The 25,730-nt window shown below is 46.1% G+C and overlaps 1 protein-coding gene across 2 annotated transcripts; it reads left to right on the top strand.

The window, feature by feature from the left end:
• Positions 1-227: 227 nt before the first annotated feature.
• LOC147727451 (interleukin-8-like) lies at positions 228-5,621 on the top strand. 2 transcript variants are annotated; one of them, XM_086961525.1, is made up of 4 exons: positions 228-389; positions 863-998; positions 2,710-2,793; positions 4,847-5,621. In XM_086961525.1, the coding sequence occupies exons 1-4, from the start codon at positions 326-328 to the stop codon at positions 4,860-4,862; spliced, it is 300 nt and encodes a 99-aa protein (XP_086817651.1). In that variant the 5' UTR covers positions 228-325; the 3' UTR covers positions 4,863-5,621. The 2 variants fall into 2 exon arrangements, with proteins under 2 accessions (XP_086817651.1, XP_086817649.1); XM_086961523.1 differs by having other exon boundaries at positions 229-389; positions 4,841-5,621.
• The last annotated feature ends 20,109 nt before the right edge of the window (positions 5,622-25,730 follow it).

Here is a 25,730-nt window from a genome sequence, read left to right on the forward strand (position 1 = left end):
AGGCTTCGACCTAAAAAGGGCTTATCATTCGTGGGGGGAAAGTCCCAGCAACGAGATCGGAGAAAAATCTTGGCTTCGTGCCCTCGAGGCCGGATGCGCAGCCTTTGAGGCGCGTGAGCCAGATGCGCGACACGGCTAAAAGTCTGGAAATTCCTGTTGCGTAATTCCAGCATAATGTGGCGGCGCGCCCTGCTGCCTGTTGTATAAAGGGGCCACTCTGACAGCTGAGAGAACAGAACTCCTTGGCGGCCTAAAAGCTTACTCTAGGAAGGCAGAGCAAAGAAAGTCTTAGCAGCCAAGAAGAAACACTCGCATAACCACTGCAATGGAAGGAAAGTGCGTGCTCGCTGTTTTATCCATTTGTCTGCTCTCTGCATCCGTGACTGAAGGTGAGACACGAAATATGTTTGGTTCCTGAAATAAATATTTTTTTAACTTTTAGGTAGATTTGTGATTATGTAGAGTAAATGCCAATAAATCAGAGAAAATGCTCCCAGCTATTTTATGTGTATTGTTAGTTCTCAGCTGCATGTAAAATATTGTTTTGAGTATAGTGGGTATTTCGTTTATTATGAACAGTTTCATGAAAAAAAAGTTATTTCATTTTGTGTTCATCCTATGAGAGAAGCGAACAGTTTCTTGCATTTTTTTTAAAGATATACAATAAAGTGCATATTTGTGAGCACGTCCCATGTTACGTGGATGCGCCTCGGCCATTCACAGCCGTTCATTCATCCAGTAAGCATGCTGGGATTTGTAGTTTCACAGTTTACCTTTGTAGTATGGGCCTAGAAATCTGTTGTGCGCTTCCCAAACCGCCCTCTTTTGTTGACTCATGGAAGTCTCTGCCTTGTTATTCTAGGCATGTCATTGGCCAGAATGGGAACGGAGCTGCGCTGCCAGTGCATAAAGACGGAGTCCAGGATTATCCACCTCAAGCACATTCAGACTGTGGAGCTCATCCAGAGCGGGGCTCACTGCCAGAACCTAGAAGTCATGTGAGTACCTCAGACACTGCTTGTGCTCTTGTGTAAATAAGATAAATAGCTCTATGTGACAGTGCCTCTTGATGGTGTTTTTCTCTCACTAATGCCATTCTGCCCATCAAATTAATGTATTCGTTTTTTTCCTGCGAATCAGACTTTGCAACCCTCAATTTTCTAGGGGGGGGGGGGGCATACTTTGGCACAATAGATCTCGGGGTAATGTGAAGCCCTACATTTTCCTATACTGCACCATCCATAAGGAAAGTGCACCGGTGGTCTGGACTAGAGTCACATTTTAGCATTTCCCAAACAAGTTGGAGCATTGTCACTGAACTTTAAAGCAGGCCACCTGCTGTCACCTCGAGCCCTTCCCTCGTTGCCCACGTGCACTGCTTACAATGCCTCCTACCTGGAAGGATAGTAGTTGTACACAACGTCTTCTCTACTAGTCACCTGCGCCGAGGCAGGCTGTCAGAAGTGACTATCCTGGGACAGCTCAGAGCAGGGTCTGCCCCTGGCATTTGTAGTACCGGAAACATCCGAAAAATCCCTGTTCATACAGACATTTGGACAGTGTTAATTTGTGCACGCGGGTACAGGTACCGGACACTGTAACTCATTTTTGGGGACCGGTACTCATTAGACATCATCAGACCTTGACCAGCAGAGGGAACGAAAGCTAGAACAACAGTGACAGAGGTCGATAGGAAGGCTGAAAAAGAACCTGCATGAGTGAGACAGAGAGATAGGAAGTGTCGGCTGGTGGAAGAGGATTAGAGGAAGGCATGTAGTGAAAGTAAGCTGAGCCAGATGCAGCCTTGGTATCCAGCTAACTCTTCATCTGGCAGCGTTGAAGAGAAATGAGAGTTGGGATTTACAAAGATTAGGAGAAAGACAAAACACGTATTATAATTAAAAACTGTTTACTCCACCATGCACAAGGCATGCATTGTGTGCCTGGTTTGCAGATGTAATGAGGGGGGGGGGGGGGGTGTCTGGAGCTGCATTCCGTTTGGCTTATCCATGATATAAGCGTTTAAGGAGACAGAGGACAGGCAATGGAAGTGCAGACTGGACCTCGATTTGACCACATGTAACTCAAACAAGGTCTTGTGCAGAGATGGGAGATAATATAAGCGGTTCTGGCACACACTTGATTGGCTAAATTCAGTAGACAAGGATAGTTTGTTAAAAATCAAGATGTCTTGCATGGTTTGCGATTCACTTAATTGGATTTGTAAGGTTTTTAGTCCTTGACTCGTTCACAAGTTGAAAATGTAGAGCTTTCCCTTAAAGTTGATACATTTTTTGCTGAATTCTGCCCGCTCACAAAGCATGAACACGAAGAATGCATGAGCCCTGCATTCTTGCCTGAGAACAGCCGCACCTCTTACTACAATTTAAACATTCATAGCAATCCACTTGTGGAACAGGTGTGTCTTTGGTCTTAGGTTACCTATGTCACACCCTTAGATCTCTGTGAAGTGTGCATAAATTATGCATAAATTGAACCTTTTTTCAGGCCTCAGTCAGACGTCCACCTCCAGACATTGTCCGTACATTGGGTCAATAGTGAGCTTTTACAGAGCAGAAACTAAGAGTCCTTCAATTCAGATATAACATTAGTTTGTATAATCCTCTAATAAATTCGCAGCATATATAACTCTTATGAATGCGACTCTGTGAAACGTGGCTTATAGTTTCCTCTTCTTTCCCCCCGCAGTGCCACGCTGAAGTCTGGGCAGGTCGTGTGTTTGGATCCCGCAGCTAAGTGGGTGGAGAAGATCATCAGGAGGATCCTGGAGAGGTAAGATACAATACTTTTTCTATTTTTATGAATTACTCATAGAACTTTGAGGTGTTCTACCCTTTTTTTCCATCGACCTCCTGGTCCCCCAGAGAAGAGTCAGGGTCTCGGTGTGTCCCTGGGCATCAAAAGGACAGTGAGGGTTTCCAGTGACTCCTCAGACAACCAGAGGGCAGTGAGGGGCTCCAGTGACTCCCTCTAGAAAGTAACGAGGGGCTCCAGTGACTGCCTACTCATCGAGGGGCAGGGCATGGGAGAGGAGTTGGCCAAACGGCTAGGGCGGCTGAACTCAAATCTGGAGAAACGGGTTCGAGTCTCGGCAATGACGCTGAACATCCTGTGATTCTGGGCAAATCACGTAATCTCCCCGTGCCTAACAAAAATGAATGTGTCCTCATGTAACGTAACTGGTGCTATGTAAAGCGCTCTGATACCCGATTAGAGTCAAGTTCGCGCTATATAAAACTCTATTAAATAAAAAATAAATGTCTCCACTGACCTCCTACAGAGGGTAGTAAGGGCTCCAGTGACTCCCTTCAGAAGGCGTGAGGGACTCCAGTGACTACTTGCTCACTCAGAGGGCAGTGCACTGGGCCGGCTCTAGGGCGGTGCACCGGGCGCTGACTTGGGGTGGGGCCTTCATTTGTGCAAATATATTTTCCTTTTAAAAGCACCTGCTGCTGCGTTCCTAGCCTCCAGCAATTTTAATGGCATCATATAAAATGTCAAGAGAACTCCGGTGATTAATCGTCTTCCTGGAAAGGGACCGGAGGTTTGTCTAGTTGCAGTTTTGACTCATCCAAAGGTAGAGCAGAGGGTTAAAGTGCCTGCTGCAAAGAACGTGTACCATGCATATAACAAAGTGCATGTAATGTAAATAGGTCAGTGGGTTACTGCTTCAGTAAGAGAGCTCCTTTTGTTACTTGTCGATTGTAAGTCAAAATCCTAATATACATCATTGAACTATTAACTGTCATCAAAGAGCTGTGTGTGAACTGCAAGGTATATGTTAGAGCTATGTTTTTTTTCCCCAGTCTTTCATTATCCTAATCTTGCCAAAAGGGTTCATTTGGGTAGAAAACAATTCTTATTATGAAAGAGAACCCCTAACAATAGTGTTACATTTTGAATTCTGAATTTGTGCTTTTCCAAAATAAGGACTCAAACTATATTTCCTACCAGTATTGATGACATGTCACTTCTACATTACATCTTGTAGTCCTGTAGGATGTCAAATTTCCTATACACTGATTTACACACATATGATTGTCTCTGTGCAATGTGCGTGTGATGTAAAGTGCTCTGACACCTTACATGGGTATGAGTCGTGCTATAAAACTAAATGAATCTGAAAGACAGTGGTTCGGGAGACTTGAGGGGCACTGTTAGAGGGTGCTAGTGAGGGAATCCGTGACAGGGGTGGCCAATGGGGGCACCAACAAACATTGATGCACGGGGCGGCACCAGTGTTAAAGCCGGCCCTGGCAGTGCATGTGTCCACTGACCTCCTCCAGAGGGCAGTGAGGGCCTCCAGTGACTTTCTCCAGAGGACAATGAGTAACTCCATGACTGCCGAGCCATCCAGGGCATCTCCAGTGGCTCCTCACTCGGGAGGAGGGCAGTGAATGTCTCTACTATCCGCCTAGTCACCAGATGGTAGTCAGTGGTGTAACAAAAGCCCCCACGCCCTCTGCAGTGCAGGGGGGCAAGCTCCAGGGGCCCCCTCCCGCACTGGCAGGACCCTGGCCTGAGAGCTCGTGACTAGTTGTGGCGCATGGGTGGTCCCACTGCATGTACTTTGCAGGGGGGCCCCATCTAGTTTCCTTATGCCACTGATGGTAGTGTGCTGCACTGCCAGTTGTCAAAAATGCCTACCAATCAAATACACATGCCTTCAGAGTGCCCACTGACTATTAGTCAGAAGTAATTCCGTTCACTCACAAATGTAAAAAAACAATGTTTTGCCAGGAATTCTTTTGAAATATTGTGCTGAGCTTCTGTTGTATTTACACACATTTTAACCCAAGCGCCCTTTCATTTTTTGCAGTTCCAGCAAAGAAGACTCGTAAAGCCGCCAATAAGGAGGGAGGCTCAATAATTCTTCTCCGCCTCCAGGAACCCATCTTCAGAAAGAAGCCAGCTCTTTACTGCACCTAACTCTGACACTTGAAATGCTGTTCATTCATGCTTTCGTTTGAAAGATGAGTTTCACTTACTGTAGGGCTGCGTTTTTACGTCTCTGGAAAGCTCTATGTAGTTCCTTGAAGGCGCGTGTTCAGGCGAACTCCAGGACTCTGTTTATCGTGCATACAGGGAGGAGGCGGAAATCCTGACCCATAGGGGCTCCCACTAGGATTGGCTGGTACATGGGAGACCCTTTCGAGACCCTGCTGGCCAGTGGTCAAAGGGACATCAAGAAAAGAAGTCTCCACGGGAAGATATGCTGTGAAAAGTGAAAAAGTGCCAGAGACTCAAAGGCCCTGTTCTGCCTGGATGCGGACAGTGCCCCCACTTTCCTCTCACTGGGAGAGTTTGGGGTCTACCTCTAGAAGGGGATATTCAAGAAGAAAGTGATTCTTAATTTATATGCTAGAGTTTTTGATGCTGTTTTGTTTGAATATGATCATTAACATTTCGGCATTTGTATTTAAATTAATTTATTATATTTGTATGTTATCAAATATTTATTTAATGTACTGGTTGAAAAAATACTCTGTCGAGGAATGTTTGTAAAATAATTTCATACTATTTGTTGCAAGATTATAATATTTTAACGTATGTATTTATATATTTATTTTAATAAAACCCATGGGTACCATTCCTTAGTCCGACAGTGTTCTTGGTGACGCTCAGTACCTTGAAATAATGTGTTGCAAATAGAAGAACTGTCAAGAAAGGGAAAGCCACAGACACATTTAAGACCATTTTCGCACTATTTGTAGGCTCCAAACAGCCAACAAGGCATCTCAAAATGAGAGCTGTTTAATATCGTATGCAGGATGTGGCTGGAGCAACATGAGAAGAGTAGGTAAACCATAACTTTGTTTCTGGTTCATGTAATGCAGTGCTTAATTTGTGAAGGAATATGTGCAGGTGCCCAAAGTATTACCCAAGTTCACAGCTGAGGCTACTGAATGTCAGTGTCGCCGAATACAAAGGCTGCATAGACTTGATTTCACCTCATGTTTCTTTCTTCCACTACCCGGCCCTTTCTTCCCCTTCATCTTGCTCTTTCAAGTTCTTTTTTGTCCTTGCTTTCCTTCCTTGTCACTCTTTTTCATCTTTCTTTCCTCCTTTTTTCCTCATTTTGTGTTTTTCTCTGTCTTGCTCTGTGCCAAAGCCTGATGAGGGAAAAATAAGTGCCCTTCCCCAAAATTGAGTGCTGGTGGGGCAGACCCGCAACCACAGGCTCAAATTAAGCACTGCTGTAATGAGAGAACTGCAAGGTATGCAAGATGTCGTGTGTACCACAAAGTTTGTCAAATACTATCATGGACATCAATAAGGGATAGTCATGGATAGTACCCATGGCTAACCCTTTGGAACTTCCCTTGTTACCCCCTAGCTTATATGGTCAAGAAGGCAACACTAGGTACAGAGAGTAAACAGGGCTCGCAACCTCCTAGCTCGTCAGTAGCAATTAGGAGGATGTTGGAGGCTAGGGCCAGGAAAAGTGGTCAACACTGTAATGTCATTATTGGTCAAGGTGTGTATGATGTCACAACATCCCTGGTATTTTGGTGAATCAACGACCATGAAAACAAAACACTTGCCATATCTGTCATCAAACTCCTGACTAAATCATTCTTTCAGAAAGGAAAAACGTAAGTCATGGGAAACATATGTCCAGTGCTCAAATTTGTAAAAGAACACCTTTCCGGGCCTACAATTTTATTTATAGACTTGCTGCAGGCACTACTAAATGTCAGTGTGCTGAATATCAAATCTGTCTAGTCAAATCAAATCAAATCAAATATTTCTTTATTCGGCACTTAAAGATACCATAAAAGTACATAAAAACAGTTAAAAATACATTAAAAAAAAGAATTCATCCAATACATTTCATTTCATTTGATCCAAAATCTTAATTTGCAGGGCATCATAATCAGCTCATCTCTCTTGAGTTCCTTAGCGTCACTGCCATCTTAATAAAACTCATAATACAGCAAAGGGTATATGCATCATTAGCCTTCTGTAAAAACATTAATGCTACCTTAGCATGTTTAAACTTGGCTTGTTTCAGTAATCCCACCAGGAACTTTCGCCTAGGTGATGAATAAAAAGGGCACAGCAAAACAAAATGAAGGGTATCCTGCGGAGACCTATTGTCGCAGCCGCAGGTACCCTTCTGCTCGACCGTTAAGGTAAAACCAGGGGGATCAGCCAACAAGTGATGCAACAGGTTTAATCTAAAATGGGTCATATAAAATCTGTCCTGTGCATTATGGATCAGTGAGAGATAGGGTTCCCTTCCACTCTCTACTTTCAATAATCTATAAACCACAACTGTGGATTTACACTCTTCAGTAGCCGCTCTCCTTGCAATTGTCCATTCCCCAAACATTTTCTTGACCGTCGTTTTATTCTGGGCAGTAAGGGCCTCAGGTTCCGTGAAGAGATTCTTACAACCAATGGCCTCTAGGGTGCACTTTACATAATTTAGCCAGGGGATAGAGCTCCATTTGTCTCGTTTCAAACCATCTGTGATAATTTGTCTACTGAGGTCTGCCTCGGGGTTGTACCAGATTTTCACCCAGGCCAAAAGGGGTCTAATCTTAATCTGGTCTTCAATGTAGGGTTCACACAGTTCCTCGTGTAGAATGTAGGCCGATGTACTCGATGAGACTTTCAATATCCTTCTGAAGAATTTGTTTTCCTCTGCCTGGACCGGGTATATGTTCACAAAACCCCAAACTTCCGCCCGTAAGCTGCCTTAGCACAGCATATCGATCTGTACAAATTCAGCACTTGCTCGGGAGACCATCTCCCCAGCCTTCTCCCTTACCCCATTATAGCACCGGATGAGGCCACCAATTTTGCACAATGTTTGTCCAATAAAGATGTAAACTTTAGAAGCCCATCGAATAGTACACCTAAATAGGGAAAGGACTGCACCAGACTAATTTTGTGGGTTCCTATCTTATAAGAAAATTTCTTGTCTGGTCTGGCTCCCACGAGCATAACATTTGATTTGTCCAGATTTGCCGTCAAATCAAGTGAGGCCATAAAACTCACAAATCCATCAATGAGCCTCTGTAACCCCGCGGTGTCTGGACTAATAACACTGCATCATCCGCATAAAGCAGGACGGGAACTGGGCTAGTGCCTATTTGCGGGGAATCCACTCCAAGTTTGCATAAATCCCTATCTAGATTATTAATATAAAGTGAAAACAAAAAAGGAGCTATAATGCAGCCCTGCCACACTCCACTAGTGCATGGAAATGGTGAGGTCTTGCTTCCGTCTTGGTTAAAACGGACGGACGCTCTTGTGTTCCAGTACAAAGCCTTTAGGATGTTAACTAAATCCTGGTCCACCCCTAAACCTTTCATCAGGGCCTATAGATTCTCTCTGTTCACATGATCGAATGCCGCAGAGAGGTCCATGCATCCCAGGTAGACTGCTTCCTTGCTGGCTATGGTGTACTTAGCGACCAACAAGTAAAGATTCAGCCATTGGTCCGTGGTCGACCTCCCCTCCCTGAACCCATATTGCGTGTTCGTTATTACCCAGAGGGTATCTGCCCATTCGGTCAGGCGATTTAAAACCACCCTACCCAGGACCTTCGCCGTGATATCAATCAAAGATATCGGGCGATAGCAATTGGGGTCAACTCAGTTTCCTTTAAAGAAAATTGGAACTATGGTTGCCGAGGACCAAGAACGCGGCAGACCCGCCTCCACTGCCGCGTTCAAGACCCTCGTGAGGATGGGCGCCCACAGCTCTATTTTCTGAGGTATAGGTCAAGAGGAATTCCATCCGGGCCAGGCGCCTTATTTTTAGTTAGCCCCAGGATTGCACCTTCTACTTCAGCCAGGGTGATCTCTGGCCGTGCAGTCAGTTTTAACCTCTGTCCTTCATCATTGTTTATTTCACCCGTGTGATTGTATACATTTCTGAAATGGGAGTGCCACTGCTCTGGCAAGATAGTATTTAAAATTTGTGGGGAATTTGAGTCCTGGAAACATGGTTTATTTATAATTTTCCAGAACTCAGTCAGGTCTCTTCTTTCCGCCGCCTCCCTTAGATCCGCCCAAGCTTGTATTTGAAGACTGGTTTTACGGGCTTTTAGTGCCTTTGAGCATTCTTTATCGAACCATCTAGGTTCGGGGGTCATCGCTATCCTAGTCCCAGTGGTCCTAAATAGTCCGTCAATGAGGAGTGCCATCTTTTCAAATGCAATTACTACCGTTACCCCCTCAATATTTGGGTCGAGGCATGTATTTAGTGGGTCTGCCCCTGTGATTATTACATTTTTGTAAAAATGATTCCCATCTATTTTAGACCATCTAAGTCTTCTCCCTTGGTCTGATATCTTCTCTGTCGCTCCTACCCCACATGATATGTTTTTAATAGTTGCGCCTTTTAATTCTAGCACCAGGGGGTTATGATCGCTAAATATGCTACTTTCTATGTCCACCCTACTAACTCAGCTTTTGAGTATAGGTGACACCATAATGTAGTCAATGTACGACCGACATGTTCTGCCCTTAAAAGTAGGGTTGAGCTCCTCGCCACTGCCCATTTCTATCAGGCCCATTGTATGGACCAAATTGTGGCCTTTCAGCACCTTATCTAGCTCCACCCCTTCCATAGAATGCAAGAAGTGTGGCCCTTTCTCCACTGTACACCGTGACCAATCCTTCTTCAATGGCTTAAGGTTTGCGCAAAGATGACAGTTAAAATCCCCTACCAGGACTACAGATGGAGCTGCTGCGGATTTTGCTGTTGGCACCGTCAGCTGGGCGTTTAGGCGGGAATCCAGTTATTTTATTGTGTTTCCTTTCCCATTTGCCCCCACCGCATTGTACCAATTAACCAGGATGATGTTTAACCCTTTTGAGCGAAAGCCCACTGCCATCATGTTCTGTGATGCCCAGTTGAGGTTGGACCAGACCCCTTGTATGAGAAAGTCTACATATATGATCAGCCCTCCCATAGCTCTCCCTGGGGCTGACCTATGTGCAGGGTCTGAAAAACACTTAAACCCTTCCAGGGAGAAATTGTTACAATCAATCATCCAGGTCTCCTGCAGGCATATTACATGAAACCCGGCGATGTATTGGCTCCATTCCTGATCTTCATATTTGGCTGCAAGTCCTGCTACATTCCAGGATAGTATTTTCAGTCCATCCCGCCCAACTGTTCTTCTTGTCCTGTCCCTGGGGGGATGAGTGAGTGTGTTTCCTTCCAGTATAGTAATTTCATTAGGGTCAGCTGCCTTATTTATATTTATTAATTGGGTGCCTAAATCAATGCTATCTAGTCCCGTTGACTCAATCTCACTTACAGTACATAGTTGGGTACTCTCTGCCATATTTGCCCCCTTACTTTCCCCTCTCTGCGCTAACTCATTTAAGATGTTTTAATCAAGGGTGTCTTAATCTGTCCATGATTCTCGTCCCTAGCTTGTATATGTCTAGGGTTTGTATCTATCCCCAGTCAGTCTACTCCTTCTAGGGTGGATAGAGGATCGAATCTATTCTGGAGATCAATCCCGCCCTGATTCCTCATGCCTACAAAGTGCGGTCTGCTGTTATGCCCAACTAAGTTCCACTCCCTAGCTTTCAATCCGCCCATGGCACTCCCCCGATTATAAACCCCTTTAGGATAAAAGAAACTAAGAGGCATGGATCTGATGTTACTAACCTCTGGGGTTGGACCCCAACTTAATATCTGATCCACCACCTGCCTGTTTCGAAAGTTCACCACCACACAATCCCCGATGTCCTCCTTGGGTCTGGTTCCCACCCAATTCACCCGCCGAACCATTATTATTTCCCCCTGTTCCGTGCCCACCAGGGGCCTGCACTTATTTAACCAGAACATGGTTTTGTTTTTAAGTTCTATTTAACAACAAGGGGTGGTGGTTTGTTTTTAAGTTCGCCATAAGTTTCCACCTGTTCTGTCCTCAGCACTGGAACTCCTGTAAGGATAATTACATAAGGTGCTGCGTCAGGAGGTAAATTGAGGGTTACTGGCGTGTTAGAATGCCCCTTGGTGGTGGTATTCTCTGGTGGGCTCTGGTTTACAGGGGGGGTCGTGGATTGTCTGTGAACCATTGCTCGGTGTATGCCCTTTGACGCTCCCTGAGGTGCGTCTCTACTGGCAGCGGGCAAAGTCGGAGGAACAGATATCGGGCCTTCTGGTTGTGTGTTCAGGGAAGTCAGGGGTTGTTGAATGGTGTTGCCTTGGGCCTTTCCGGGTATGTTTATAGATGGTGTTTCTAAGTTAGTAATAGTATCCTCCCTCAATTGATTTTTACCTGGGGGAACAGGATTACTGCCACCTGGCAGCCCCTTTGTTTTAACCAGATTTATTACTTTATCCAATCTGCTAAGGACCAATTTAGTCTGATTGGCGATGAGTTGTTCTAGGTGGTTTTGTAAGTTGGTGGTTATTTGGGCTACCCACATTGGGGGCTCATGTGTGTTTGATACAGCCCCCCCAGTAGGCCTTGTATCTGTGGTGGGACTATCTAACGGGGCCTTATTCGGGGTGACTTTCTTGCACCTGGACTTATTCCTATTAGTTTTCTTAGCCTCGCTAGTTTGTGGTGTTTCCCCCCTGGAGGTTATCTCCTGTACCAGTGAAGTCCCATCTTGAGCACAAGGGATATCAAATACCTCAAGATCAGGTGAAGCTAATAGCGATGTTTGGTCTTCTGAGTCTAGCTCCAGGGTTAGTGAAATAGGTTGGGGTGTTAATAAGAGACTTCTCTCTGTTCGCTCAATCACCGATGCTACTTTCCCTAATTCTTGACGTAGCATTCTATCAATGGCAGTAGGTTTGTCCGGAATCGATATAGGTATACCTTTAGATTTACTGCCACTAGAGGAGACTAGAGGGGTACCCTTAGATAATTTTGATGACCTTGTTTGCACTGTGCTTGCCATGTCCATGTGCTACTCGTTTTTCTTTTTAAGTAGGGTTACAGAGTATTTCCAAAATTCACCAAACTTTGATCAATAGATATCCAGGCAGTGTCACTTGCCCACTATTACTCCCAAGTGTCACTAGTTCAAGGTGTCTTTCACTATCACCCGTGAGTCATATGGCAAGGGATATGTCATGTACTAACCCGAATCTTGGCCGAGAGTGTTTCCAGGCACTTCCCAATCCACAGATGTTAAGGTCATCCTCTGTCCCCGGACGGCCACAGGCGGCCGCGATGAACAGAGCGGCCGAGGGGGAGAGCAGCGGTGTCTGTGGGACCCAGGTGGGTTATTGTGCAGCGTTGGTTTTTGCCCCCGAGATTACAAGGAGCTCCCGCTCCACCGAAGGAGCAGCGTCCTCTTGTGCGCCTCCGGGTGTGAAAAGCAGCTGATGGGCGGCGTCCCGGTCCAGCAAGGGCTGCTGGATGTTGAAGTCAAGCTCTCCCCACTCGGCAGCCGCGATGACCAGAGCAGCAGCGGGGGAGAGCAGCGGTGTCTGTGGGACCCAGGTGGGTTATTGTGCAGCGTTGGTCACAAAGTCACAAATGGAGAGCACCCCATCCTTTCTGCTTCTCACCTTATTCACCTTATCTAGCCTTATTCAGCCTGTCGCCGCCAACATAGGAGTTCTCCTTTTTTAAAATGCAACCGGAATCATGCAGCAGCCGCTCTAACCCGCTTTAACCCTCTCCAAACCTTAGTTTCCCTTCTTCTGGAGCTTTATTGGGAAAATACTGGGTCAAAACAGCCGTACTGAGCAGGGAAGATCAGCCCGCCCCCCCGGCACAGCCAGCGCGGCCTGAGTATCAGAGCTGTCAGCAACAACACCAGCAGCCGAGTGAGTGAAGCAAAAGTGGGGGCCAAAACCAAAACGGGACCGGAGCAGTGCACACGCCTCCTTGCAGCCAGCAATATCCGAGACAAAGCGTGTCTGCCGAATTTACTCCACCCGCCAAGTTCTCCCTGAGCCTCACGCAGTCCTTCATGCCGACATCACCCCTTTCAAGTAGTTGTTGGATGGTGTTAGAGCGACGAGCACGCTCCTATCTGTCTGGTCTTGATTCCACCGGATGCCTCTTTCTTCCAGCAGCTGACACTCCTTAGCCCTTTATCCTACTATTGCAGGTTCATTTTCATCCCTGCTTTCTCCCTTTGCCACTGTTTTTCTGTCTTTCTCTTCCTCCTTCTTTCCCACTTTTGTGCCTTTCTCTCTTTGTCTTTGGATAAAGGTCTTATAAGGAAAAGTAAGCTCTCGTTCCCAAAACTGACTGCCGGTGGGCTCCACCTGAACCCATCAGCTCCCATTAAGCTCTGTGTCTCTCCGTCAAATTGAGTCTGTGTTTCTTGTTGATAACTATACACAGGTAACAATCTATGTTCTATGTCACACCTTTCATCAGAACCTTGCAGCCAAGTATTATCAAAGGTTAGCTTGCTGGTAATATCCAATAATCAGGACAATGAGCACAGTGTGTGCAATTGAATGATAACCTCCATGCACCCTTGACTTTCTGGATATCTGTGGGTGAGTGGTCAAGACTTAGCTGAAACGAGGGGATTTAAGGCTAAGTAGGGATGCAGCTCAAGAAATCTATCAACATTACAGTAAAGATATGAACATCCAGCCAGGATTGTGAACTTTTGTGAAGACATATCAATTATCCAAATAGATAAATATATGTATAGTGAAAACAAAAATCATAAAATAAAAATAACAATAAAATTATGATATAGAGGTAAATCATGTCACCTGGTACTATGTAGTCTATGTTGTTTACATTTACTAAATGTCCGTGTGCAATGGAACACTCCAGAGAGAAACAGGCATGTAACGCAATGAGGTGCTGTAAAAGAAGTTGGAAGATTCACAAACTCCAAAAATATAGTGCTCACCACAACACCTCGCTCTAAAGGCAGACTCCCAATTCTCGCACCAAAATGTGGTCACCATGTTACAGGCTCACAAACTTACCTCCCAGTTTAGCGTTAGGAGCAGGAACCCTCTAGGAATGGGGAATTTTGTGATCTGTGTTTTTGGGTCATTTGAGGGAGGATCAACCTCATTGATGCTAGGGGCCAGACCGTGGGCCGACCCACTGAGACACAGTGATATCTTGGCACAGGGCACACCTTGGGACATCTCATGTCCTCCTCTGGGCCTTTTCAATACATCTAGTGCAGTGGCCAATGAGATGCTGGAAACTGCTCACAAAAAGTAGGAGTGCAAAGGAATAAAAACAAGTGCAAGAAGAGAGTGTGGTTGCCAAGCAGATTCAACACTTTCCCAAGGGCAGCAGTGGTCCATGTGCATCCTTGATGGAGCTCTCTTCTGGTCTTTGGTGAGGAGAGGCCTCAACGACAATACATTCATGTCTCTTCTCTGGTGGTTTCAACAAAGGCAAGTCATTGAGCAGGGGGAGGACAGACCAGACCATCTTCGGAGGGATTCTCATGCTCAATCGTGGTAAATTAGGTGATCACTAGCATTCAGACCTAAGCACCGCAGCAGGATTTCTGCAGGTCAATTTCATGTCGGCATGCTTCCTCAATTCAATTCAATTCAGTGATTTATATAGCGCGCTACATACCCAGAGGGTCTCAAGGCGCTTGGAGAAGGGTGGGTAGTTACTTGTCGAATATCCAGGTTTTAAGTTGCTTTCTGAATGCTAGGTGGTTCTGAGTGAGGCGAAGGTGAGTGGGAAGTGAGTTCCAGGTTTTAGCCGCCAGGTAGGAGAAGGATCTTCCTCCCATGGTGGTTTTGTTGATGCGAGGAACAACAGCAAGGGCTTGGTGGGAGGAGCGTAGCTGGCGGGAGGGGGTGTAGAAGGAAAGTGGTGTGTTGAGGCATTCGGGTACGAGTTCGTAAAGTGCTTTGTGTGCGTGGGTTAGAAGGCGGAATGTTATTCTCTTATTGATGGGCAGCCAGTGGAGGTTTTTCAGGTGACCAGAAATGTGATCTTTACGCGGAATGTCAAGAATGAGTCTGGCTGATGCGTTCTGGATGCGTTGGAGTTTTTTCTGAAGTTTTGCGGTGGTACCGGCATATAGGGTGTTTCCGTAGTCCAGACGGCTTGTAACCAGTGCGTGGGTGACTGTTTTTCTAGTTTCAGTGGGGATCCAGCGAAATGTTTTTTTTGAGCATGCGAAGAATGTTGAAGCAAGATGATGAAACTGCGTTGACTTGTCTGGTCATTGAGAGTGAGGAGTCCAGAATGACGCCTAGGTTTCGTGCGTGGTCTGTTGGGATGGGTGCTTTTCCAAGGGATTCTGGCCACCACGAGTCGTCCCAGGGGTAGGGGGAGGTACCTAAGATAAGGACTTCTGTTTTGTCGAAATTCAGTTTCAGGCGGCTGTGCTTCATCCATTCGGCTACTTCTCAAGAGAACCAGTGTATATGTTTAGCCCTTAGCGGATGGCCAGCAGTCTCATCATTGGCAGTGCATTGAATATCTCCAGTTAGAAAATCTAACCAATCAGGCTGGGGCAGAGTTTCCATCCTCACAGGGATATTGGAAGGACACTCCTTGCTCTCTTCGCACAGGGGTAACCAGCGCCTGTGTGCAATCAACCAGGTATAATCTCCAGGGGCCTCCTGTAGAGGGGAATATAAGCACACATAATGTACACAAACATTCCCATTTGTTAAAATAAAATAGAAATGAATGGGTACCATGTTCCCTAAACCATTAGACTAAATTTGAAGGGGAAGGTCAGACCCTGTCAATCCTGAGTGCAGCTGCTGTTTCTCAAAATTCTGAAACTGCTGCCACCTGCCAGTTCCCAGACACAGGGGCCACAGGAGTCATCCCTTATAGACTGAATTGTGGCTAAACCAATGGATGCTCTCCGAGGTGCACAACATTTGCAGTTTGATAGGCTGTGCCATTCTGGAGCTCTACAGTATATACCAAAAAGGGAAAAAGAAGAGAATCTTCAGGATAAACCCTCAGAAAGTGAAAATCCTCATGATCAAAACTCAATGGAATAAAGACATTTACTATTCACACTCCTCAAAAATATGAATAACACAAAGGCCTCAATTTTGTAAATGTGTACTGGCTGAAGTTCTGAACCAATGACTCTTTGTCCACAAGCTTAAGGAGTCTCATTGCAAGCAAGCCACCGACATGGCCTTTAACTCAATCAGTGTTGCCATTCGTCAGCCTGGTGAGCATAGCCTTGACGTTTCCTTAGGTCATTTTATTTATCTGGCTGTGCAATTGCAAATGGTATGGTCCGGAGTGTCGGAAAAGCCTAATTTGAGGTGCAGCATCTATACAGCTTCCTGTGGTTACCCGGTGGGGGAGATTATTAATTCTGGTTGTCTAGTGGGAAAGCTGATTAATTCAGATGGTCCAGTGGGGAATTGATGAATTCTCATTGTCTACTGGGGATCTTAATAATTCGGATTGACTAGTAGGGGAGACAATTGATTCTCATAGTACTAGTAATGTCGAATTCCAGACTTTTCCTGGTAAGATTAAAAGGTGTATGCAAAGCATTAGTGTTTAAGTTTTTTTTTTTAGTGTCATATAGCGCGAACCAGACCCGGGACATCGGGTATCAGAGCACTCTACATGAGCATCAGTTTTGCTACAGAAGGATAGGTTCATTTTTGTTAGGCACGGGGAGATTAAGTGATTTGCCCAGAATTACAGGATGTTCAGCGTCGTCGCCGAGACTGGAACCAGGTTCCCCAGCTTTGAGGTCGACCGCTCTTGCCGTAACGCTACACCCTCTCCCCATTTTAGCGTTCCTCACTTCTGAGTGCCTGAAGGGTAACCCCACCCCCTCCCGAGCTCATCATTGGCTCTTGAGTATCCAAAATACCCCTTGGGCCTTTATCCGAAGTCCACTTAATACACTGTTGCCCTTGCCTTACCTCATCATGACCATGGGTGGCTGTCAGCATTCTTCTTTTGTACAGATCAAGGCACTTCCACCAATAAGACCTTAGCTTGCAGGTTGTGTCCTGCTGGGGAAAATGCTACATCTGACTACCTTGCAGAGAAATCAGCTTTGTGATAACTGCTTGCAACAACCAAGACACCACAGATATAAATGCTTTTATTTTTTTATATTTGTTTTGGTAGCCTGGACCAAAGCCTTCCAGTTTTAAGAGTGTTCTACGACAGAGACGGTAGCATAATTACAAAAGAATATACAAATTAAATTGGGACAGACAGGACTGTACAAATAGATCAGTACACTAGCAGGAGCATTATAACATTTGTAAACAGCAAAGGTAGAGGGTGGATATCTGGGGTTAAAAAAAACTGTGCAGAATGTATACAATAAACAATGATGAGAACAATAAAGCAAGGTATGTTGATGTGATGGCAAAACGTAAAATCCCAACTTTGGGCCTGATTGACAAAGGTAACTTATACTTTTATGTAAGTTTACGCTTCGGAGTAACATTACTGCATTCAGTATTCACAAACTCTGAGTGTAAACTTACTACAACAGGGTAAGGTACATGTTTCCCCCCCCCAGAGTTATGTAGTTGGTGACTCTTGTGTGGGTAAGTGACGTCCCTTCCTAAACCCCTCCCTTGCCCTCTCTAGAGCCCTTTAATCCCCCCAACCCATCCCCTATTGTAGTAAGTCTGCCTCTTCTTAAACTCACTCCTTCAGGTCCCACCCATATTTACTGCTAAACTTATACCTAAATGTGCAGATGTTAAGCAGTCGGAGAGGAAAACTCTGCACGCATATGCATATGTGATGCAGCGGCATAAAACTCTGACGCAGTTTGTGAATTACAGTAATAGTATGTTTTGTACTACTATAAAATGTAGCACAAAGTGCAGTTTGTGAACGAGACCCACTAGAAGGCTCTTTAGCTATTATTCAATGCCTAGTGTTCACATAATAGATGGTTAAAAGGGACTGGGTTCTGCGAGCAAAGCAACATCCTGAGAAACAAGGGCAGCAGAGTGGTAGCATCAGCTCGGCCGCAACCCGACTGACAGCACAGCAGTTCCCTGCATCGTGATCAGGCAGACCTGACGTAGCCTGCTGCTCGGGAAAACCATTATTTTGTGGCAGGTGTCCTTCTAACACTGCAGCTCACCTTCTAAAATTGGGTCTTCCAAGGCCTCCTTACTTTGAACTTATACTAGCCCCACTCCTTCTGCAGGGCCACTATATTCTGCACAGAGCTGCTGAGCAGTGTGATGTGGATCAGTGCTTAATTTGAGCCGGTGCCTACTGGTGTTCAGCACCGGTACTTAATTGGCTTCCGGTGCTTGGCACTGACACCTAAATGTCAACACCATACCTAGAACACTCCACCACATGGTGGCACTGCTCATCAAATTTAGAGATAAGCAGAACAACGGTAGTTTAGGACTACAATATATATTCAAATTGCTAATACTTGCCTCCCCAGCCATTCCTTTAGCTTTGGGCACCTGGAATAATCTGAACTGCCACATTTACATGTGAGAGAGATGGTTAGAACTGGTTTTGGCAGCGACAAGGGGGATGGGACGTGAAAGCTGCAGTGGCCTCCTGATCAGAACCCTGGCACTTAATATTTTACAAATTGAGCACTGGTGGTGTGGCCTAGACACACGGAGAAAAAAGTACACTAAGCACATTGCCATTGGGCCGTTCACTCGGAAGGACTTGTTCCTGGTTCGAATCTGGCGGGATGCTTAAACATCCTGTGATTCTGGGCAAAACACTTTGGGGCATATTACCAAGCAATAGCGATAATTATCGCTATTGTTTTGTTAGAGACAAAAATGTATTGCTGACCTGCAGCGATTTTTATCACAGATAAACCTTGGTATTACCAAGGTTTATCGCAAATGCCATAAAAAATGGCCGCAATGCATGAATATCGCTGAAAAGTTAGCGATATTCATGCATTACTGAGCTAATGCTCTTAGCCATGTTATCCACTTCCCATTGGATAACATGGCTAAGAACTGCTCAGGGCAGGTGTTAGCTTTTGGAGATATTCGCGCTTAGCGCGAATATCTACAAAAGTTGGTAATAGGAGATAGCGATGTTAGCAACTGTTTCCAGTCGCTAACATCTTGGCACGCCCACTTTGCATGTCATTAGTGATAAATTTCTCTGACATGCAAAGTGGGGCCCAAGATGGTCGCTATCTCCTACTAGCTGTCGCTAACTGGTGTTAGCAACAGCTAGATAATAGGGTGATAATTTTATCTCCGCTTTCTTGGCTTTTAAAGCCAAAAAAGCGGAGATAACCCCCCATGATAATATGTCCCCAAATCTCCTGTGCCTAAAAAACATAAATGTGTACGTCTGTAACGCAACTGGTGAGCGTGAAAAGCGCTCTGATACCTTTGGTCGAGTTCGCGCTGTATAAAACTGCAAAAAAACTCATCCGAATAGGTTTTATTTTATTTCGCTCTATGCTTCATTATTGAATTGATTGGTGCCACCAGCACTTTAGAACTTCCTGAACTATACAATTATTATACCCCTTGTATTCCAAGTACTCTGGACGATCTCCCATTTCTTGCTCATTCCTTCTGCCAAATTGAATGACTGATGCATTCTGAATCCCCAAAACGGTTGTATGTCAAGATATCAAGTCAAAAATATTGTAATAGAAAAATATCATACCCAAAATATCAACCAGCGCAATATGAAGCGCTTTGACGCCTCATCAGGGGTAGTAAGCGCTATATAAATGAAATAACAATAAAATACAATATTGTAAAGGCGACTATACAGAAGGAAGTATAGAGATATCATCAAAATACATAGATGTGCTGTTACGTCTACTAAATCTATACTAACCTTCACAATGTTGTTGTTGTCAGAATATTTACGACAGTATCTCCGTTGCACAATAGTTTGGACATGATGAGATATTTTTGTACACCACCTGACAATAGGGTTACCAACTGGCATGGTGCAAATTCAGGACGGTCAGTGTAAAAATTCAGGACAAAGGGTCAAAATTTAGGACAAAAATTCAGGACAGAAGGTCAAAATTCAGGACAAAAATTTGGGACAAAACATAAGTTCAACAGACATATCGGAGGAGGCGGCACAATAACATATAAGTAAGTAAATAGACAACCAAAATAAATACAAGTCAAAATAAGTTTATATAAGGTTGAGCCAATCGTGCACTTCACATTTTTCAGTATGCGCGCAACTTTGCAAAGCAACATCGGGCCCTTTCTGCAATCAAGATTTGTGCTAGTAACAATATAGATTAATAAATAGTATTTTTTTATTTGTATGTTGAAATCTGTCTTAAATGTTCAGTGAAAACGCTGTTAGTTATTTTATTTTTATTTTCTCCAGCAGGCGCCAAGACAAAAGCAGAATGCTTTGCACTAGTCCCATGCAGGAGAAGGCACACCACATGCTATCACTACAATTGGGCCCATTGTCATTCTAAAGTGCTAATCAGCTGCAGTCTCAGAATGACAATGGGCCAGTCCACAGTCTGCGCAAGGTCCGGGTGGGCCGGCTGCAGGCAGCCTCTACAGATTAAAAGATAAGAGCGAGAGGCCCGAGTGAAATCTTTTAAACTAACGGGGCCTCTCGCATGGGAAACAGCATTCCTTACTGAAGTTTCCCATTTCGATTTTAGTATGATGTCTGTAAGGCGTCCGTAATTTGGGATCCCCAAATTACGGACGCCTTGCGGACATCATACTAAAATGACGGACGGTCCATGAAATTTACGGACGGTTGGTCACCTGTACCTTCCCTTTTTGAAAAGCTGCTGCCCTCTGAGCCGCTGGCCTGTATCATCGCTATGTCTCCTGTGTCCTCGGAGCACAGTACATTGTGATTTTCTAGGCCTCCCCTCATTCCAAAGTGACAGATGACAGAAACGCCTCAACACTCCCTCGCCAGCAGGCTCGCGCTGGGACAGAAAGTAGGCCCCAGGCACCAAAAGAAGTCTGGCCTTCATTATCAAATCAGATAGCTAAATAAGGGGCTATCATATGCAAATCAGGGCACTTTTATAGCTTACTTGCAAAGGCACAGGGGCTTATTTACAAGCCTCTTGCGCCCCCGGGATGTACTTTTTCCTATATAAAAAGCGAGGCGCCGGCGGTGGAAGGGGCTTGTAAATAAGCCCCACACTGGATAGGGCTTTGCATGGGATGGGAGACTGCATGCATGTGTGTTAGCTGCAGGCAATCATTGCGGTGATTATCTGGGAGGTCAGCAATAAAACCGGCCCAGCCAGTAAACATTAAAGCGGGCCATAAACAGACATCAAAACATCCCAGGCACTGCCCTGTCGGACCAGCCCTACGGATACTGCCAGATTGCCCTATTAGGCAGTCAGGTCCTCTTCGCCAGGTACTCACAGACAGGCACAATTTTAATTCCATAGCTATGGAAACGACTCGAGCGTGCCTCTGGGATAAGTTCTGCTCTTTTCTTAATAGAGTGGATTTCTAAAGATGTATATTTAAAACCGCCTGCTTGGTACACACAATTCTTCAAATCGGTACACAAAATTCTTCAAATCGGTACACAAAATTCTTCAAATCGGTACACAAAATTCTTCAAATCGAGTCTCCTGAATACCTTCGTGGAGAAAGTGACAGTCTCTGGCGGTCATCAACCTCTGTTTTTCATTGAAATAGTAAACGTAGAAACTCTGGGAAAGTCACAAAAACTGGGATATCTGCATCCTTAAAAGCACTTACAGGAGGGTGCACATGTACAACTTATGGGGATTCACAAACACTCCCAGTGGTGTGGTTTGGAAGCTGCATCAGAGCATTGATTTCCAGGTGTTTTAAGGGAACTGTCATATGACGGTTGTTTGTCAGAATATTAAGGCAAAAACATTGTGGGGTCAATATATAAAGCTCTTAACAAGGGACAAAATATGCGTAGATAAGTGCATCTAGGTGAGTAGGGATTTACTATTCTTAACTCCAATGTACCCTGAAGGTATAATATATTGTCAAGATACATATATGTGAAGTTAAGGAAAGCAAACCCATATTTACCTACATATATTTACAGCCACAATTATTTGGTCCTCAATATTTAGCCCTCAAATGTCCCCCCCCAATCTTCTGTAGTAGATATTCTGGTGGAATACCCAGGTGGCACATTCCCAGGCAGCGGTACCTTTTATTAGTAAATATATACAGCTTCAAATTAAGGAGCAGAGAATGCAGCCCACTGTGCAAATACACATTTTATCCCTTTATTTTTCCTCTGTAGGGAAAACATTTTTCCTGGTGGAGCAAACTCTTCCCCTACACCACCACCAAATCTGAGTGGGATTTGTTCCTGGACTATCCCATACTGGAAGGGGAGCTGGAGTAAATATCTGATCATTTCCAGAGCAGGAAAGCATAGGAGGAGTTTGGAAATGTACAAAACGCAGGTTTTTGGGGCATTCCCAATGCTACATGTCTAACCATGCCTTGTTACACCCACTTTCTTCTCCTGGCATAGGATTTGAGAGGCTGCTTTCTCCACACCCCGGGCTGAGAGTTCCACATTAATTAATACATTTACGTCTGCAATAATTCCCGTTGTGAAATCCAGGTAGGCTTTAAAGAAGGCCTTTGTGGCTAAAGCATAATTTACGGAGGAAAATTCCTTTTCGAATCCACCTCTTTCCGAGTATTAAGAAACATGGGGGCTTACTTACAAGTCCCTTGCGCCGCTGGTACGTCACTTTTTCCCATTTAAAAAGTGACGCACCGGCGGCGCAAAGGGCCTGTAAATAAGCTCCATGGAACCTTGGCTCAATTCTTCCCAGGGAGAAACATCAGAACATGACAAGCGCGGAGAATCAGGACGTGCGCACTTAGGACCCGGCACATCCGGACCCCGCCCCTGGTCACTGGTGGTTGGACGGCCGGGCGGCCCAATCGGCGTCCGGCCGACCCACTTCCGGGTCAGGCGATGACGCGTGACCTGGGTGATAGGGGGCGGAGACCTTTGGCCTATTTAGGGTCAACTCCCTGTGACCGGGGTCTCTGTTCCCGCTACCACTCCAGGATACCTGACTGCACACGCCAGCACCTGGCCATTCTCGAGTTCCAGGCCGGCATTCTGAAACTAGAGGCAGAAGGATCGGGCGTTGTCCACGTGGCCAGGTAAGGAGTCGAGTGCCTGGGGGGCCTCATGGGCAGCCGTGAGTCACGGTGGGTGCTGGGACGGGTATAGGATTGTCGCTGCCTTACAGGGTTTATGGCTGTGTGTGGGGCTCCTTCATGTTGCGGGCTCCTGCCGAGCTGCTTGGACGGTGCTTGGAGAGGGACTGGGAGCGGGAAAATCTTGGCGCGTTAGCAGCAAAACAGAGCAGGTCTCACAAAGGCTTCACAAGTGGTGCGCGGTGCGGCATCAGGGTAACAGCTATCTCGAGTTAATACGTGAGGGCGAAGTACAGACAGCATGGCGCCCAGGAAGGGAGGACAAAAGAGGAAGGATTCTGACCCGGAGATAGCACAGATTATGAAACTACTTCTGGCAAAATTGAGCAAGGATGCTCCCGAGAGCGGAGAGGATAGCGATTCCTCGCAAGGAGGATCAGCCTGAGATAGTGGAGCGGCATCGCAGGGAGGGGGTGCCACCGAGGGCCGCTTTCCCTCCATTAAAGAAGAAAACCAAAGCACAGCCAAGGAGGAAGGGGGGAGCCAAACAGAAGAAGGGTAGGCCTAGCCCTGCCGGGGGAAAGGAGGACGAGGGATCAGCAGGTCCCGTCCCCACTCCTCCATTAGATACAGAGGCTGTTGAACCTTCCTCATCCATTCCGGCTGTGCCACAGGTTGTAGTTCCCGCGCCATCAGATCCAGTGGGGTCAGTACTGTCTGAGATTAGGGAGGCGCTGAAGGCATTGGCCCCGGGAAGCGCGGTACCAAAAACCGCAGACCCGCCGGCCCCACTCCCACCGCAGCCGGTGACCGCAGTGGCGGTCGCGCATGACCCAATAGAAAGCTTGCAGGCATCAGTGACCACTTTAGTGGGCCAATTATCTGCTCCGAATAAAGTATTAGAAAGAGTGAGCGCTGGAGCGGCGGCACCTTGGGTTCCACCCCAGGTTGCAGAGCAGGGCGCGTTACAGGACATTCAGAGGCAGTTGGCGCTCTTAGTTGAATCGCGCAAGGCTACCCCCAGAGTGGCAATTGGAGCGCAGCCCCCCGCGGAAGCATTAGCTGCAGCACCCACAGGAGGTAAGCCAGGTGACGCAGCAGCGAAGAGCAGCGAGATAGGGGGTGTGCAAGGGAATGTGTTGTCTCAGTCAGGGATGTTAGCTACACACGTGACTATGGAGGTGCGGGAGAAAATCTGGAAGGGCGCTTATGTAGATATATTCTCCCTTATCAGGCCCAAGAGAAGAGATGAGGATTACAAGGATAGGGATGGGAAAGAGCTCTCCTTCAGGGATTGGAGACCTAGGATCGAAAAAACTATAACAAACTGGCTGTTCAGTTTTCATGTTTATGTCACAGTATTGTTGGAGAAAAGGCCAGAGTTGGATATCCCATTGGTGTTTTACACTAACAAGATCATGAAGGCACACTCCACACACGGGGGCTCAGTTTGGTTGACTTACGATAGGGAGTTTCGTTGGGCGAAAGAGGAGAACCCAGCCATTTGTTGGGATCAGGTAGAGGTGAATGCCTGGTTAGAAAGCGTGAGCAGTAGGGAGCACCCCGCTAGGCAGCCTTTTCGGACTTCCCAGGGAGGGCCGGGTGAGAAGAGAGGGACCTGCTGGGCATTCAATAACAAGGAGTGCACATGGCCCCCCGGGCAATGCAAGTTTAAGCACGCATGCGCCTTTTGTGGTCACCCCTCCCACCCCGAATTCAAGTGCAACAAGAAAGCCAAAGAGTGTGGGGGTGCTACTCCCAAGGATATCAAGCCCCCCCAGGTGTAATCTGCCTACCCCGGTGGATATTGGAAGACTGACTTATTGGCTGAACGAGTACCCAGACAGGGCAGCAGCCAAGGTGTTGTTTGATGGTTTTTCTGAAGGTTTTCGTATCCCAGTGTTACATGTCCCCCCTATTAGCCAGTGTAGCAACCAGGTATCTGCGAGAACCCATTCCTCTGTAGTGGCCACGAAGGTGGACAAAGAACGGGCCTTAGGCCGAGTAGCAGGCCCTTTCCCGGCTCCTCCATGGGAGAATTATGTGTGTTCCCCACTGGGAGTGGTGCCCAAGAAGGAGCCGGGGCAGTTCAGGATGATTCATAACCTCTCTGCATCAAAAGGTTCGTCTGTAAATGACTCCATTGATCCGGCATTGTGCTCAGTGACGTACTCGTCCTTCGATGTCGCGGTCCAGAAAGTGAGGGACTTGGGTCGGGGGGCATTGTTAGCTAAAACGGACATTGAGTCAGCATTTCGCCTGTGGCCCGTTCACCCTGATGATTACCATTTGCTAGGCTTCCAGGTGCAACAGCAGTTTTATTATGACAAATGTATGCCAATGGGGTGCGCGGTCTCCTGCAAGTACTTTGAGACCTTTAGCTCCATGTTGCAGTGGGTGTTTTCTCTCAGGTCAGGGTGTACAGATGTGATTCATTATTTGGATGACTTCATGGTGATGGGCCCGGCGGCATCGGATGTGTGCGCCCTGGCCCTTGGTCAACTGGTAGCGATGTTTCAGGAATTTGGAGTGCCGCTGGCACCGAACAAGACAGTGGGCCCGACACATGCATGTCCTTTCTAGGCATCGAGATTGATACGGTAGCAGGGGAGTGTAGGTTGCCGATGGATAAAGTGAGGGCCTTTTCCCTAGCCATTGAAGCGGCTCTGGCAGGTCCTAAGGTGACCTTGCACTAGTTA

Source organism: Lissotriton vulgaris, chromosome 3_1 (assembly GCF_964263255.1).
Source record: "Lissotriton vulgaris chromosome 3_1, aLisVul1.2, whole genome shotgun sequence".
NCBI lineage: Eukaryota > Metazoa > Chordata > Amphibia > Caudata > Salamandridae > Lissotriton > Lissotriton vulgaris.